This window comes from Sylvia atricapilla, chromosome 3, assembly GCF_009819655.1.
Source record: "Sylvia atricapilla isolate bSylAtr1 chromosome 3, bSylAtr1.pri, whole genome shotgun sequence".
Lineage (NCBI taxonomy): Eukaryota > Metazoa > Chordata > Aves > Passeriformes > Sylviidae > Sylvia > Sylvia atricapilla.
This window is the reverse complement of record NC_089142.1, coordinates 64,345,963-64,364,505: the sequence shown is the minus strand read 5'-3', so window position 1 is coordinate 64,364,505 and position 18,543 is coordinate 64,345,963. Positions and strand designations below refer to the sequence as shown.

At 43.0% G+C, this 18,543-nt stretch overlaps 1 protein-coding gene across 5 annotated transcripts in view; it reads right to left on the bottom strand.

Moving 5' to 3' along the window:
- The window catches only part of MAP7 (microtubule associated protein 7), a 111,023-nt gene extending 92,722 nt beyond the window's left edge, over positions 1–18,301 (bottom strand). For 3 of the 5 annotated variants that reach the window (XM_066315608.1, XM_066315609.1, XM_066315610.1), the window contains exon 1: positions 6,366–6,558. In XM_066315608.1, the coding sequence (XP_066171705.1) occupies positions 6,366–6,495 (130 nt within the window). In that variant the 5' untranslated portion in view covers positions 6,496–6,558. Of the gene's footprint in view, positions 1–6,365; positions 6,559–18,140 lie in introns of those variants that run through there. The other 2 variants (XM_066315613.1, XM_066315612.1) reach the window with 2 other exon arrangements.
- Positions 18,302–18,543: the final 242 nt, after the last annotated feature.

The window sequence follows — 18,543 nt, the reverse complement described above, 5'->3', positions numbered from 1 at the left end:
TTCAATATGGCAAGCAAAAGCTTTTCTTTAAAAATAAATCCAGACTGCCACATACCTGGGTACAAAACAAACTCAGAGGGAGTGAACAGATACAGCAGTTTCTGAGCAAGCCTTGCAAACAGCAGCAAGAACACCAAGACTCTTGACAAAACCATAATCACAAAAACATCAGGGGATCAAGCTTTTAAAAACATGCGCTTAGCCACTGCCTCAATTTTTCACTGCATAATAAAAACATAGTACTACTTAGGTATGTAATGCAGTACAATAGGACATAGAAATCCATTCATTTCTTCTTGCTGTCATCTCATTCCAAAGGCATATTACTGTATAAAGTCCTTGAAAGAGCATTATTTGCATATTTTCAGGCAAAAAAGAATGCAACAAGACCATGGAGAATTTCAGGATTCTTGGGAGAGATCTATCACTTTTCAGGTTTCTCTTTTTCCCCATAAGAAATGGCCATGAACCCACACTTCCTTTACATTTATTTTCCACACAGAATCAGACACCAAATTCCAGGTTTTTAAAGTCATGACTTTTATAGAAGTAATAGTGAATAAAGAGAAAACTCCAGTGCTTGGTATCAATCTTTCATGAGTGGTGTTTCTCATACCTTTCTCAAAGCTTTCTTGAGAGTTATCTCAAATAAACTGAACCACAATCTTTTTGCCATTTCAACAAGCATCCTATCCTGCGAGTACAGCATTCAAATGTTGCATCCTGTTCTCAGTTCTCAGGACAGTTTTGCTGAACACTGTGTTATCATTTGGATCTTGGTTGAAATAACCCCACTTACTTACAAAAGCTATTTTGCAAAATTCAGTCTTTCCTTAAAAGGGATTATCCTAGTTCACATGCCAAGTTGAACTGAATGCACTTAAACAACTTAAATTTTCAAGACTGTCAACACTGTATTTTCTTTTTTAGTTTTGCCATTGATGTACTCAGTGTCAAGTATGCTCCTGAGCACCAAACAGAACACAGGCTGTTTCCCCCCCCAAAAAGTAGTCATTAAAAGAACTGAACAGAATCCTCTAGAATGAGGAGTGGAAGCCTCTTCTCATAGGGCTCAGCTAGAAGTGTAAGATGATTCTCACCCAGCACAGATAAGCACCGTCAGTAATCCCAGCACACACTTTGATGAACAGCCTGTGTTACAACACAAGCCAAGTCCTCAGACCTTGGACTTTCACTCTGAAAGCCAGAGGGACTGAACAAATCAGATTTGCTTTACTGGTCTGCAGGCACATTCCCTGCTATCCCCCAGACTTCCAGCATAGTCTCTTTGCTTTACTGCTTATAAATTACTTCATGTTAGGATCTCTTTGTCATGGTTAAAAATGGGATGCTTCCTGCTACCTGGCAGCTACAGCAATTAATAGGGACTCCCTACAAACAGAGGCAGCAGTTTCCTGAAAAAAACCACAAGTTCCTTTTGTACCCCCAACAGTTGCACTGTAAGCAATGAATGCAGGACTTTTTTAAGAATGTACCTCCCAGATACTTTGAGAGGCATTTTTAAAGACCTCATTGCAATCTACAACTGCCTTGTGAGGAGAAGAGGAGGGGCAGACACTGATTTCTATGGTGACCAGTTGCAGGACGTGAGGGAACGGCCTGAAGCTGTGTCAGGGCAGGTTTAAGTTAGAATCAGATAAAAGTTCTTCAGCCAGAGTGTGGTTAGACACTGGACAGGCTCCCCAGGGACGTGGTCATAGCACCAAGCCTGACAGAGTTCAAGAAATGTTTGGATGATACTCTTGGGACACATGTTGTGATTCTCAGGTCCTGTGATGGGCCAGGAGTTGAGCCCAATGATCCTTGTGGGTTCCTTCCAACTCACCTTTTTTCCATGATTCTGTAAACAAGTGTCCAGAAGAAGCACAGATACTTTTGGACCCCTCTTCTCCTGGCCTTGGGTAGCAGAAAGAAAAGGACTGCACAGAGACATCAGCAGAACTCACTGGAAGGTGCAGGACACCAGACCACACTGTCTCAGCCCTGCCCCTTCACACAACCAGCATCATAATGAGAATTGTTTCCTTTCCTTTCTTCCATCCACTCTTTCCACTCACTTTGCCTCAGATGCAGATGGGCAAGATAGGGCTACATATTGTCAGAAAAACCTCCAGTACCTGATTTTGGTAAGCTACCTCATCAGCTTTAACAACTGCTCACTGTTTTGCCCCAAACAAATTGGAGGTCAGCCTCCTGACTAGCATCAAGAGGCCCCATTGAGAACCACCATCCCAGGCAGTTTTGCTGGTTTAAAGTGTGGTGAAAGCCAGAGACTCAGCTGTCATTCTGGATCCTGCCTGAGGCACAGACTCTGCAGCGTGGGATAAAATTACACTTCCACACCCCATGCAATACCTGTTTCGTAAGTATACAGTTTCAGTTTCCAGGACTATCAGTTTAATACCCTTGAAGATGCCAAGTTCCCTTTTATTTCAGGTATCTTAAGTTTGCTTTGGGTATAGACACACAGTAACAGACAACAACTGAACTAAAAGTTAGACAATTTGAGTCTAAAAAGAAATACATGTTTCACTAATACATGAAGAACATGGCAACTAGGCACCCAGGCGGTCATGAAATCTCCTCCATCTCTCTGGAAGAACAAACCTTTCATCTGAAATGAGCAGTATGCACAAACATTACCAGCCACACAACACTGGCAAAATCTGCTGGTGATCACTGACATCACTGTCATTCACCAAAGGACTGAAAAAGGCCCTTCTCTTGTTTTCAAGATGACAAAGAATCAGTGCTACTGTGCAGAAAGCTAAGGCATGTATGTCTAGCTTTGTATTAGCAACACTCAGCAGATTAGAGGCACCCTCCCTGGATAAGTTTTAAGTAAGCAGGATGGTGAAGGATTCCATTGCTAAATTGAGACTTTTCATTTATTTGTCACAAATATCATAATTATTTCAGTTATTTAGTATTCAAACCCATAACCCAGAAGCATGAGCATTGCTTTTCCAGCCTTGTCAAATGATAGTTTTAGAAACACATCATCAACAGTTGAGAAGGTATTCTTTCTAAGAGGAAGGAGAGGAGGGAGGCATCACTTTAAAATTTCATAAAATTGAGTAAGGTTTTAAGACTACATCCAAGGTGCACCAAAATTAACCAAGCAGAGGAGCAAAATCCTAATGCAGATTGAAGTGTTTGTGCCTGAATTCAAGGAATGCCTGAGGCTGAAGTGCATACACACAGGATGGATACCTGTAATTAAACACTAATCTACCCAAAGTCATGTCTTTGTGATTTACACGCAGAACCACATACACACACTCACTTCAGTCACAGAAACAATATCTGTTTTACTACACAAGCTTTAAGGAAGCATTGAGGTTGTTAAAAGTGTGGTTCTCTTCCTGTTTTGTCCAGTTTCTTTGTGAATGTAGCTGCAGAACTGCAGGAAAGCTGCAGAACTGCAGGAAAGCTAAACCAATAGGCAAATTCAAGTACAAAATAAGCTTCTGTAAACCCATAGAAATTGTATTTGAAGAGTACAGTAAGTAGCAAAATTCCTGTACGTTATTCCACGAAAGGAGAATAAATACTGTTGGTAAAGGTAAAAAAGGATATTCAAAGTAATTTTTACTTGCACTCTTCTACTACGCAACAGGATCTCAAGACCCTGCAATAGTGGGTGCCATACAGATATTTAACAAATATGCAGGCCTTGTCCCAAAGCCAAGAGGAGGAAGTTAAAATATTTGTTGAAAAAGTAACAAATGAAAAGAAAGGAAATATCAGGAGCACATGGCTAGAAAGGTCACTGCAGGCTTTTAGTATCTCCAGACAGAAAAGAAAAAGCTTTAACATTGAAATTATTTCTTTACACTGGAGAAACAAGCTCATTTTGCCTACCAGACTCCTCCAATTACAATGCAGACAGCCAGACAAGCAAAGGAATGGCCAATACCAAAAACAATTACAGAAAACCTCACAAATGCCATCCACTTTAAGATCCACATAAATATTTGCTTCCCAGATCACAAAATCAACTCTCATAAAAAGTCTAATCAAGCCTTAGCACTCTGAGAAGACCTGAACCATAGTTTAAAATATTGATTATTTTAAACCTTGTGGTGATATTCAAATACTCTTAATGGAGGAAAGAACTTTACTTTGGAGTATCTCAGATCCATTAAAGGCCTCTTGGGTTATGAGCTCTGTACAAAGATAGGTCCAGCATGATACCAGAAACTTCAGATGAAGACAGCATTCAGCCTATCTCCCACAAAGATGACACTGACTTAGAATGTGCAAGAGAGAAAAGAAAAATAAAAAAAGAAACATCTCAGCAACTGCAGTTGCTTGCTGAGCGAAACAACAGGTAGAGAACTAAGATCAGGCAAACCCTGTAAAGTAGCAAGAGAACAAAAGATTCACAAAACCCCACGTGGGTTCAACACCCAGTCAGGGCTGCACTGGAGTGACCTTACTTGGTACCAGCTGAGATGAACAGCACCCTGAGTACATGCATTCTGCGCTACCTGGCATTCCAGCCTAACCCACCTACACTGATAACATTCAAATGTACAAACGTAGCTATTTACCCACACTGTATCGCTGTGAAAATGGTGTACTGCTCTAGAGACACTATGAGCTATTTTAAGAATTTAGTAAAATGAAAAGCAAATTAATATACTGCCAGAATATTTTGTACCATTTTATATTATTTTTTCACCAGGACCAGTCAAGGTAAGCTGACAAATTTTTTTTCTTCTAAAAACCACGTGAACTTGCTTGCTTGCTATCTGTACTACTGTGCACATTCATCTACTTACATTTCACAGCAGTGACAGAAAATAAAGGAATAGTCAAAAATCTAATCTCTGTTAAAACAAGAGACATAATGGATAAGCACATCTGTATACCTCCTTCAAGAAGAAAAGAGTAGCAAAGTCAACAAACTGTTGGGAAACTAGCTGTACCATTAAAAAAAAACAGGAAAATTACTGATTTGTAGCTTTATAGACTGTTGACTCTGGAAGCCATCCAGTGGGTGAAGAAAGGAAGTAATATGCTTCTTAAGACATTAAGAACTCAATAACCTCACACTAGAGTTTGGATCTCCATTTTATATGGACAGTTTCAAATACAGACAAGAGCAGGTAACTATGTTAATGTACCTACTGTGTTAGGGTCTTGTGCACAATGACTAGCAGTATATATTTTGTCATGAAGCTTTAACCAGTTAGGTTTTTTACCGTTCTGAGGGGGAAAAAAAAAAAAAAAGGAGGACAAGCTGCAAACTCAAAAAACTCCCAACAAACAAAACCTCGAGTTCTGATTTTATTTGTAAAGACTACCAAGCTAGCTACGTTTTTCTTTCAGAAAAAGAAAATAATCAGTTAGCTGTAAATTATTCAGCTCTAATAAATACACATACCATAGATTTGCTATTTAAATGCTTTCTAGCCTCTCCTGTTACATGGTAGAAAGGTAATAACTGAAATTTAAAACAGTGTCTAGAGGCTACAAACTAACATTTGTTTTGTAAACAAAAACTGATACAATCCACCCCTTCCCTCCCCCCCACCAAAGGAGTGCTCATACACATAGAATCACTTGAGCACAGAAAAAAAATAAAGGAACAAAATTCCAGTCACAAGTGTAAGTAGCAGAATCCCTGCCAGACTAAGAGAATTTAAACACTAGGAGCCATGCAGGAAACAGGAATTACATGATGCAAGACTGACAGTGGCTACACAGGCTTGACAGACCTGCTATAAATCAATGGCCATCAGCATCCCTCTGCCACCACTGCTTACCTACCTCAAGCACCATAAATATTTTTCTTTAACACTCTGTTGGGTTTGTGTTTGGGTTTTCTGTTTTGTTTTATTGTCAGACTTATAAAAGTCAGCATATTTGAACAATGTGTGTTTTTCTGTACTCTGCCAAAGGCACACTGCCCCTCCCGCACATGAATGAAGTATAGACAGTTTCACATTGTCTTTGGCAAAGCCATCTTCTATAACAGGCGGGCATTGCAATCTGTACTCCCCTTGCTTTTACCAGTTATTTACCCAGACTGCAAACAGAAATCAAAGTAAACACACAGAAACTCACTGATCTATTCCTGACGCAGGACCATTATCCCTACCACAAGAAATGTGATTAATAACTAAAAAGTATTTTTTTCTTCACAGCCAAAGCAGACGATTGCATAACAAGCCTGGGGATTTAAATGCACACTCACATTTGTGAGTGCCAACATGAACTGCCAAACTGCACCAGTCACTCACAGGGTCTCTGTAGCACACAGAAGAGCTAATAAAACACTGCTGTGCAGTCTATCCCACAGGAAGCCCTGATTGCACTGCAGAACAGAAACATACCTTTCAGTCTTGTGGAATTCCCATTTTTTTGCTGCTCGTCCTCCTCATTAATGGTGAATAAACCTGGGGGATTTGGCCTGGCACTTTTCTTCAGTCTCTCTTGTCGGAGGGCAGTAGCTGAACCAGGCATGTTACTCTTGCCTCTTGCTTATTAAAAAACAAAAAAGTAAGAAACTCCAGCCTCTGATTAGCTGCTAGCTGCAATGCTGTCTGTTCATTTGAGCACTTGTAACAGATCCTCTATGGATAAGCAGCATGCAAACAGCTGACAAACATCAACATCCAGTCGGCAGCAAAAGCCTTGCAGTCCTTCCTCTTCTTGAAGAAAAGCCCTAATTAAAGGCACATTGGTTTGGATGCTGCTCTTTGCTGTCTTAACCTGTTCAATCAGATCCCAGACCACAGCTCCAGGTTCCTTGCAGCAGCACCTTCTCCCTTGCAACCTTCTGCCAGCCACAGCACACTAAAATATTCAGCACGCAATACAAGAGGAGAAAATATGATACGCCGCTGTTAACAGTTGCCCTGACAACACGGACACATCCTAATCAAAGGAGGGTCTATGAGTGCTGTCTCCTCAGCTGCAGCCAGCCGGCCTTGGGAACGCTGTCTCCTGCGCGCTTGTGGAGAGCTGGAAGCACCTCGGCAGCAGGGGCTGCTCCTTCCTCCTCTCCAGGCAGCGGGAGAATGGAGCTGCGGTTGCACAAGCAGATGAGCACTGAGTGAAAAGAACCCTGGAAGGCTCCAGGCACGAACCTGCTTTTTGCTCAGCTGCTCTGCTTATTCATGTTTAGAAATTTTAGCTTAACTTCAAACAATGAGGATGAGTCCTCTTCTGTATTTGCATGTGCTGGGTGTCGTGTGTGCCACCGCCCCCCACCCCCCTTAATCACCTTCCTATGCAGTACATACCTTTTGCATTAGAAATGCATACACCCACAATTACAGGCAGGTGTTGGAACATTCTTTTACACGTGTGAAAACGCAAAAATGAGAATTTCTAGCTTGTGTGGACAACACGGGACAACAAAATTCTGAAAATTCTGCACCACACCATTAGTTTTACAGCATCAACCTTTAACATACACTCGCAAAATGAGCAAAGTCCAAACAGCCCAGGCAGTTTTAGCTAATTGATTTCCCTCCTGTGCTGGCATTCTGGATTTTCTTTAGACAATTACGACAGAATGCTTGCTCACAAGTTTTGCAATCTGAATGCTCCATCCTTCACAGCTGCATATGCCACTATGCAACATGCTGGATGTTGCACCTGAGAGACACCTTAATCTCCATCCGCTTCCACCTCAATTCAGTGTGTGCTCATAATTTCAAAATGCTACCACAGAAAAACTGCTAGCTAGAATCACTCCGTAATTTTAAAAGGTTGGGGGTTTTTTGTTTGTTTGTTTTTGTTTTGGTGTTTGGGGGTTTTTTCTCACTTCAGGGTTGTTTTGTTTTAGTTGGTTTGTTGTTGTTGTTTTTAAGGGATTCTTGATGTAACCTGATCAGCTACCACAAGATGGCACAGACATGAGCTGACGAGTCTGTAGGTGGCTCATTGAAAACTGCGAGTTATACAGATGTACGTGATCACCTCAACAACACAGGTAACAAAACTGAAAAAGGGTCAGAATGTATGATAAAAACTATGTTGACTGCCACAGTGGCCTGCGATGCTCTTTACAGAGGAGTCCTGCATCCTGCTCAGCTGGCAGGATAGCTCTGTTGCTGCACATCTCAGGCTTGTGAGCCAGGATCACAGCAGATGGAGAAGAACACAGCACCACCTGAAGGCTCAGCTGCACCGTTCTTCCCTCTCCAGCACAGGCACAAAACACCCAACCAGAACAGAAGCATTTTGCAGAAGGACACCACTTCTGAACCGAGGCCAGAGCCCACCTCTAGTATGTATTTCCTCCCGGCCACATCCTGCCTCTTGGCTACACCTTGGACTCTGGGCGTACACGGAAGCTGTACACGATGACATTTGTCTGCAGTTAGAGACGCTCTGTACCACAGGGTGTGGACAAAAGGGTAAGGTAAAAAGCTCTAACGCAAGCTGTTCTTTGGCTCAGCGATTTGCCTTCTGGTGTTTATACAGCAGGCACTACTACTTTATTCCATAAAGAGAAAGAGCTTCATTCCTCAAATCCCATCCACCTAATGCCTCCTGTTGGGAAAGGTGAGACAGGAAAAGCCTACAAATATGATTGCCTGGCAAGAGATACTAAAAATATAAAATCTGTGAGTGAAATAGAAATGAAAGCTACCTTTGAGATGTAAGCATGGCAGGCAGGAAAACAGCGATTAGCTGGTGATGGGTTGGGTGATAGCAAACAAAGGTGCTCGAGGGAGTAGCTCCCCAAGGTATCCAAGAAAAGGTAGATAAGAAAAGTAGCCTTTAGAGTTTAGAATACAGAATGATACGGTAATGCAGCAGTTCTCATAGGCTGTATGCAAAGTTTGTAGGTTTTGTATTTCGCACCGGCTGGTCCACGTAAATCAGAATATTCAACACAAAAGGAGATATAATGTATTGTAACAAGAACCTCGCTCTCTTACCTTATGATCTTACTTTACTCTCTTACCTCACCTCCCTTACCCCTGCCACCTCTCAGCTTTTTCCTCCCTCTCTCTTTAGGACATCCCTTCAGCTGAGGCTGGTGGCTGAAGCAAGGCCCTTTTACCCACGACCCTTGTAATAAAAACCACGTGTTCCTAAAGTGTCTCAGGTCTGCAGAGTTCCCTCTCCCTGCTGTCCATGGATGCTCCTACAGCTTCCCACAGACACTACATAACAGAACACACGTCTCCACACAAAGTGGACAGTAGTTAGTACCATCACAATTTTTCATATGTGCCAAGACTTGCCAAGAGAGCAAAAGCAACAAAAACAGTATTTATATGGCAGCTTCATTAAATATCATTCTACCCCATTTTGCTGCTTTAAGTCATTAAGTAAAGATTTTTACCCTTTTAAAAATTATGTTTAATCGCCTTTGACTGCTAAACTCCTTAAATAGGCATTTCAAAATAGATTAAAAAATGTATTGCACACAAAAATACACCTGACTGAAGTGGCTTCCCAGCTTACAGGTATGTTTACTGTTTCAACATCTCCATTTCCCTACTATTGAAGGAGTCATGCAGAACAGCTTCAGGACTGAGAATGCCTTCCTTGGTCCTTGCAGGATCCCCCACACCCACAAGGAGTGACTTGCCCTCCATACAAAATGTAGTAACAACCACGTTTGATGCTTCAGGGGCTGGTGCAGATGGATTTGGGCAATGACACACAGGCAACTGAGGTGTTGGTACGTATTTCTTCCTGTTGATTTAATAACACAGAGGTGACAGAGGAAAAGTATCAACAGCACATTCAGCTTACATGGCAAGATTTTATTTCGAGGTCCCTGTGGTTAAAAACTATACCAGCTCACAACATGTTTCCAAATGCCTAATAAAATGCCACCTATTACATATAAAAGATATCTATGATAATAAAAAATACCCCATAACTTTAGGCACTTAGGCTTTTTTTTTTTTCTGAAAAACATTCCTAAAAATAGTATTAAACATATATTAAAGGTACCAGTACTGCATACTAGACTGTACTGACAACGCCCCTTCCTCAATCCATTGGTCCAGGGATGAAAAAAGTTCCTGAGGTACTCTTAGCAGAAAAGCTTTGCTTATTTCAGCCTTGTCTCATCTACATGGGAGCTTCTATATAAAACTGGGATGAAAGCAACATTCCCACAAGAGAACAAAGGGGTGGATAATTTTAGTAACAAGGCTGTTAAATGCTTACAAAAAAACCCAAAAAAAAAAAAAACAAAACAAAAGGAACAATTTTCTTACATAACCCCTATTACTGATTCTTTCCCCCCCTCTAACCATTAGTCATCCTGTGTATTAAAACAATCACAGCTGAGCTCTCTTACTGATGGAGCGAGACTCTCTCATGAGATGGAGTGAGGGCAACTGTGTATCTTGAGGGCACTGGGTCATTTTCAGGTGTTCGTTTTTACAATACCTGCCAACTAATTATCAGACAAACCATTACATTTAAACACACCCACTTTCACCCACTGGATTCTATAGGTATAATTACCTGCACAAAACATCATCTGATATGCAAGAGTCTTAAACAGTAGCTTGAACAAGGACTATTAGGACAATTACGTCATGATATGGGAAATGTAAATACCAATGACAACATGCTGAGTGATGTTTCTGCTTTACCATCATGTATTAATACTTGATATCTTTAGCCATGAAATGAAAAGGAAGATGAAGCCAGTCACCATGGCTGAACTCTAAGACTTACTATCTTCTTTCATTAACAGGATTGTTTCATTCCCTGTAAACTATCCAAACTGCCCATGAAGCTCATTACTGTGATTTAGAGTATAAGGAGTTGTACATAATTTTACATTCCATAGCCACTGCCTTGTGATAACTTCCCCTCAACGTACATGTTTTTCGTATCAGGGAATAGATCAAGTAAATATATTATTTTTAGCACACATTCCTTTACAGAGTGCCACTATTTCATTGTTATTTATGATTTTCTTATAACTGAGAGGTTCAGGGCAAGGTAGGTATATATCTTATATAGCTATGACAAGAAAGGATAAAGAATTTTGCTTTTATATTCATGTTTTCCCTGCATGAAACAATAGGGTTCCCTTGGGACTTAGGTTCCAAATGCTTCTTTCTTAGGAAAAAAAGATCAGGAAAATTCAGTTAAAATCTCCTATCCTGTTCTGCAGAAACATTACAAAAAAAAAAAAAAATCAACGTACCTACTCATCAAAACACACAAACATATTTTGTATAGATTTTCATACTCTCAATATTAACCATTGTATGTAAAAAGCTTTTTCTAAGAACTCATTTAGAATACATAATATAGGCAGTGCTAAATCATAGAATATCTCAAATTTGAAGGGATCCATAAAGATCATTAACTCCAACTCCCTGTTCCTCACAGGACTATGCTGGAATGCACATACACTAACTAAACTCCAAACTCAATCTATTCCTAGTTTCATTCAGGAGTCATATGTCTGTTTACTTTCTACTTCACTAAGTTTTAAATCAGGAAGTCAGGCTTAAAAGATGGAGAAAGGAGGGCTTCCCCCCCCCCTCCCCCTTGAGCTCATATGAGAAAACAGCTATTTACCTGGCATCAAAGGACAGGAAGCATCCTTTTCTATGGCATGTAAATCTAGGACAAAACAAACTAGCCTTAAAAAGACAGGCAGGATTCATCCCCGCATCTGGTTTTGTGAGTTTTTTTCAGTTAACTTGGAAATAGCAAAAATAGCCACTGTACCAGAAAAAACACTTGCTTCCATTAAGTCAACCACTATCTCAAACACCTAACTTTTTCCACTGCTGCTCTTTATTTTCTCTTCCTTCTACCTCTTATTTTCCAAAAATTACCCATAATAACCTTGTCTTTATAGAGGTTTCTAAGTTTCTCTTCAAAGATATCTCTTCTATATACAAGATAACAAAGGACCAGCCAATTATTTCTACTGCAGTTACTGAAATGGTTTTAAACAGCTTCAGTATATAAACATCTGATATAATAATTGATTTCTTCTTTTCACCTTATTGGAAGGAAAAAAATGCCCCTTGGAATAATCAGACTAAAAAATGCTACAGAGTAAGAAGGGAAACCTCCTTTCCAGTTTGCTGTCCCCCTGACATGCACGGTGCCACATACTGGACCAAGAGCTGTTAAGAGCTGCTCAGAAGTGACTCAGAAGCTAAGTGTTAACTGTTTCCCCTACTGTCAAAGGAATCCAAACCTGTGTGCATTTGCGTGCACAGGAAAAATTTAGAAAAAGGCTGGAAGCCCTGCCCTGTTTCAGTCAAACTCATTCATCAGCACAAAAAGGCATATGAACATGACGAGTTCATCAAGAACTTAATCAAGAGTCTCATCATTCACACTTTCCACACATACACACAATAAAACAATCTAATACAAGACTTACATGAACAAGTCTGTCACATTTTTTAATTAAATTGATTTGCATAGTATGACTAATTATAAACATTGCACAAGGCACACTATGATGCATCAAAAACATATTCGATCATTCTTAGTCAACACTCTTTCCGTATACATAACAGAATGATATTGGATCAGGCCCTACAGCAGAACATGTCATGTAACTTCAACCGATGGTAAGTTAAATAAGGAAAGGCAGCAAGGAATTGGGAGCTCACAGGACAGTAATAAACAGGAAGTTGGTAGAAGACAGAAGTTATGAATTCTAATTGCCCTACAACTAATAGCCAGGGCAATGTTGTCACTGCTTCTGTCTGTTAACAAACAAACAAAACAAACCAAACACCACCACAAAAAGAAAAACCCAACCAAGCTTATTTTCGGAATACATGGGTTTTATACGGGTCAAGAGAACCAAGAATTTGTACAGCACTCAAAATTAAGAGAACTTATGTACTGTACGTACTAAGCTTTTCAGTAGAAATGAATACTTCAAAGAAAAGGCTCCAAGCTTTTTCTCGGAAACAGGGACATGAAAGAAAAGGCAATATGCCAAGACCAAATTAAAATTTTTTTCCATTGTTATATTACTGACAGTATCTGATGGATGTAATCCTGTGAACCGTGTTAATTAGCAGTGCTTTCCTGACATCTTAGTTCCCAACATGTTTCTTAGGGGATGACCAAGATGTCTGGACTTTCGGATAAGGGAGGACAGCGTTTCAGATACAGAGATGAGGAGCATCAGTACTTTATTTCTCCCCTCACTAGTCTCACAGTGACTCTTCTTCTGGAGCAGAAATCATTCCATCACCTCTCTGAAGAATTTCATTGTCAACAAGAGTCAGGGTTTCTAACTCCATTTATCTGAACAGCCAGACAGCCTAGTCCTTCATCTAGTCCTTCATGTCATCTTAGCAGGCAAGTTGTGGTTGTTCCCCTTGAACTCTGTCATATCCCCTAGAATACATATTTTCAAGCTTTCTCCCCAACGCCTACTTGATTTCATGAAAGCAAATATGGCATGACTCCAGAACCAACACTGAGGGAGAGCTACAGAACTAAACCTGAACAAGTTTCACAAATACACCATTTCTCATGCATGTGTAAGGTAAAAAAAAAAAAAAAAAAAAATATATATATATATATATATATATATAATATACACATAGTCTTTTCTGCCATAGTCCCTGGCAGGCCACTGCATTCCTCTAATAGAAGTCAATAAGGAATCATCCTTTCTGAAGGAAGGATAGATACACAAAGAGAATTACCACCACAACAGGAGCAGCACACTGTGGCTTATATTGTGGCTGTAGAATTATACTTTTTTTTTCAAGTGGAAAAGAAAGTATGTTGTTGAAAGGTTATACAGTATTTACATAATTGAGGTAATTATTGCTCTGATCATTTAATTACCTTTAAAACCACAAGTAATTTTCAGCTTTATTAAATTTATCTGAGATAATAAATTGTGCAAATAAAATATTAGCCATCTCAGAGTACTTTTACAACTTTTATTGTAAATTTTGTAAAAGTTGTAAATTTACAACTTTTGCAGTTTGAAACAGCACATACACAAATACATCTCTCTTCAAAATTAAGCCCAAGGAAAACAGCAATGCATGTTACTTTTACTAATTTAAAGTTCTCTTTCTGTATTGGAAGCACTATGTAAGGCACCTGTTTGACCATCACTTAACAGGCCTGATTCTTCATAAACTCGGAATTTTTGGGGGGTTTGGGTAGGTTTTTTTGGTTGGTTGGTTGATTTTTTGTGGCACTGTTTGGCTTTGTGGGGTTTATATGTCTGTGTGTAGTGTTACTTTGGTTTTGAATTCTTTTGGAGCTGGATTTAGTTTGGATGGGGTTGGATTTTTCTTGTTGAGTTTCTGTTTCTTGTGGTTTGTTTCACACGCTTTTTTTTTTTTTTTTTTTTTTTTCCCCTAGTAATACATAAGTGGGAGGAGAAAGCCTGACTCCCATTACGCAATAAGCACATAAAAAGGCTCATTCAAACTTTCCCACAGTGTGAGTCCAGACATTACTTGACCAATAAGAGATACCAAGACAGTACTTGAACAGCTTTCTGAAGTCAAGGGATGGCTTCTATGAGGATTTTAACCTAAATGTAGTTTAGTTGTATCATTTTCATTCCACGAGGTTTTGATAAATCTGAGTCTCTGTGCATTCAGTACTGCTTCAAAAAATCGTTAATGTGGGACCAAAGATATAATCATAGGTTCTAATATACAATTTCCAAGTTTCAATAGGTTTTCATCACAGGCGGAGGGTGGCAATAGAAGAATTGCAGATCTGCGATTTATATATTAGAAGATAGAAGGAATTCGCCATGCACTAACGTTTAGGTAATGATGGATGGAAATTACAGCACGCCCACCACACACAAGCTTCAACACCTGCAGCGTTTGTGAGCACCCGCCCTCCCCGTTTCCTCACACCTGGCGCTCCCACAGCCGCTGTTTACGGCACGGGCGAGCGCAAGGAGCCGGGGCGGAGGTGGCCTCGGGCGGTACCGCTGAGCACCGGGACATCCCCGCGGGCCCGCTGGCTGGGCACGGACACAGTCCATCCCCTCCTCTGGCCACAGTGACCAGCGGCGTCCTGCACCCGGCAGCTCCCCTCGGAGAGAACACGAATCGCCTGAGCCGGCAGAGAGACAAAACCCGTGTGTCACAACACAGTCGTGTAAATCCTCCCCAGCAAATCACGTTGGCACCGCTGGGAAAGAGCCATGGGAACCAGGGCACGCCTTCAGTTCCCAGCCGCTGTAGGCTTTTTGCACTTCTGTGTTTTCTCTAGTAATTTATGTATTTGTTAGAAAAAAAAAATTAAACACAGCAGGATGAAATTTGATTTATTCTCAGATGGAGAAAATACCGGGAAAAGCAAGCAACAGATATAAAGTCGCATCAGCAGTTAAAGCACGAGCACCTCAAGTGTTCGGCTTTCACAAGCCACCTGGCACTAACATCATTTAAAGTGCAGATTTGTTTTGCTGCAAAAAGTAGAGAGTAATACTAGGCTTGCTTAGAGGAAAGAACTAACCACAACAGTAAACAAAAACATGGCATTAAAACTTCTTTGCAACATCACAAACACAAAGCTCTCTCTGGTACCCCAGAGCTTAAGCAAATTGTTACCTGTGCACGGAGCTGGCCAAGGCAGCCCAGAGCATGCCTGGGGAACTCTCACAGGCAGAGACATGCCTATGTTTATGGATGGGCAGCCATAAAATGAGGTGCCTCAGAAGCCTCTCCGTGTGGTATTCCCCACAAGAGGGCCCTTCTCATCTCAGGAATCACTGAAGAGCTTGTTAGCACTATTAGATGCTCGAGTAGCTATGACTGAAAAATTCCAACTGGTATAAGCTAGTATATCCCCTGAGCACTGTACTCACTTTGCCATCTATACATGTATGAAGAGCAGAATTTTTAAAAAAAAAAAACCTTCACCCTGATTAAGCCATTTACCCAAAGAAAGCTAGTTAACTGCAGCAGACCATCTGCCAATACAAGGGAGCCACTCGTAACATCTCCCTGCAAAACCCTTGTGGTGATGTTGAAGCTCTCCCCAGGATCAGGCCTGAAAGTCCATGTGTGTAGGCACAGGAGGCAAGGAAAGAAACAAACCAACCACACACCACAACACACACAGAGCTTTGTATTTTCAACAGAGGCAATAGGTCGGCCAGTAAGTAATTCCACCCAGCACAGATGGGATGTTGACCTTCCTGAGGAGCCGGATCCAGACACAGGTGTTCCGCTTGCAGAGCGGACAGCAGCCACAGCCATCTGCATGGCCCTCCCTGGGCACACACATCTGCTCGTTCATGGATGGACCAAAGAGCCACGGAGCAGATCCCTGATGTGCTCTGAGGTTGTTCCTGTTTGTGAACGCCTGCAAAGCAGCCCCTGCGATAACTCAGAGACCTAAAAGGATCTCAGCAGACAACAAACAGCCTCACAGAAGTTTAACTCTGACATTTCACTCATGAAGTAGTTTCAAATGAACTTTGACAGCACAAAGCAATTTAAAATCAAAATATTCAAAAACTTATGCAAGCAGATCCTTCTGTCTACAAATGTCCCAAAGAGTAAAAGTTCAACACAGCAGCTTGAATTTAAACCAGAAAGCAAACTCAGAATAAATCTAGGCACGTAAGTCCTTTTAAAACAGAACATATGCAAAATACATGTCACCTGTTGGCTCATTTCTAGTTTTGATAAGGAATTAGAAAAAGACTGATGATCCAGTTAAAAAAAAAAAAAAAAAAAAAAAAAACCAAAAAAACCACAAACAAACAAACAAACAAACAAACAAAAAAACCACATCAGCAATCTAAGGCAGAGAACTCAAAAAGAGTTTGTTAGAAATGGCTTCAAAAAACCAGACACTCAGCTCTTCCCGTGGAAAATTAAGGGCAGTTGCAAACTCTGAAATACGTAGGAATGCAGACACACATCCTTTCTGAACCTGAACTTTAGAGTGATGCCTGGGAGGTACTTGTAAGGATTTCTGAGCAAAAACACTGTATTTCTAAGTCTAGTGAAGACAGCACTCGGATGGGTCTGCCCACAGTCATTGCTTATGATTGCATGTCTGCATTACATAAAGCATGTATTAAAAATATACTGAGGAAACACAATTAATCAGCCAACAGCCATATGGCCTATTCATATGCTGTTTTGATAGAAAAGCTCACTCTTTGATTTAGAGATAAACTTGGACATATGTTAGAGAAGGACTAGCAAAGGGTGAGTAGAATGGGACTGTGGAGGAAGGTAAAAAAGGAAAAAATACGACGACTAAAAGTTGGACTCGGACTTCACAGTCCAGCAAGCAGCAAAAGCAAACAGCATCCGTGCCTACAACAGTGATACAGCGGTCGATCCGCTTGCGTAAGCCAAAATCTCCTCCCTGCACCCTCCTCGCCCTTAGGGCCAAAATAAAAGCGAGTTAAAACGCTCTCGCAGTGCGCATCCCTCCTCGGAGGAGAGGCAAGGACATCTCCTCGCTTTCCCTATAGGAAGCACGGGCTTGCAGCAGCCCGTCGCTCGCACGCGTTTGAGGCGCAGCCAAACCGCGGGGCCCCGCAGCGGGCCCCGCTCGGCAGGCGCCGGGCCGCTGCCCCCAGGTGCCTTGACCCTGCCGAGCCGTCCCTCCGCCCTCGCCGGGGCTCACCCCGTCCCCGTTAGCAGCGTCTTGCGTCTATCCACCCACCCTCACTGCGGGAGCTCGGCGCTACCTCAAGCCCCAGCCGAAGCCCGCAGCCCGGCGGCCGCCCCCTCCAGAGCCCTTCCCCTCCGGACGCCGGGCGGCTCCGCACCCCGCGTTATCCCCGCCGCCGTGCGGGCGCCCCGCGGCACTCCGAGCCCTCGGAGCGCAGGCTTCAGAACGACCGGCGGCGACCCGGGAACGACGGCGCGGCCCCGGGAGGGGTCTCGCTGCTACGGCGGGCACGGTTCGGGCGCGCCACCGCCAGCAGGACAGCTCTGCCCGCCGCCCGGGCCGACCCGCGGCTGTCCCCGGCCGGGCCCGGCGGTGCCGGGGGAAGCAGCGCAGCCCCCGCAGCGCCCCCGCACCTGTTGCGGACGAGGCCGCCGGGCCCCGCCGCGCTCGGCTCCGCACGGCGCCCGCCGCCCCCGGGAGCGCTGGGCCCCCGCACCCCGGCCCGACCCCGCCGCCCGCCCTCCCTCCGCCCCGGCCGGCGGCGGCTTGCTCACCTGCGGGGCGCCGGCGCCCGCCGCTCCTGCCCGCGGCCTCCGCCATGTCTCCTCCTGCTCGCCGAGCGCGGCTGCTCCGCCCCGCGGCTCCGCGGCCCGGGGCAGGTGAGCGCCACGTCCCCCGCCCCCGCCGGCGGCTCTGCCCGGCTGCAGGTGAGGGCGGAACCGGCGCCCGCCGCCCGGGAGCGGCCGCCTCTCACGGGCTGGAGGCGCTTATGCGGCGGCGGCGGTGCGGGGGCGGCTGCCCGCGCTCCCGGCCCCCGCGGCGGCCCGGGCTGCCGAGGTGCCGCTGTTCACACAGGTGGGATTGGGGTTTTTTTTCTTCAGAGCGGCTCCCGCCGCATTGGCACAGCTCGTTCGGTACCGGCGCCGAGAGAAACAACAGGTTTGGGGATGCTCGCCA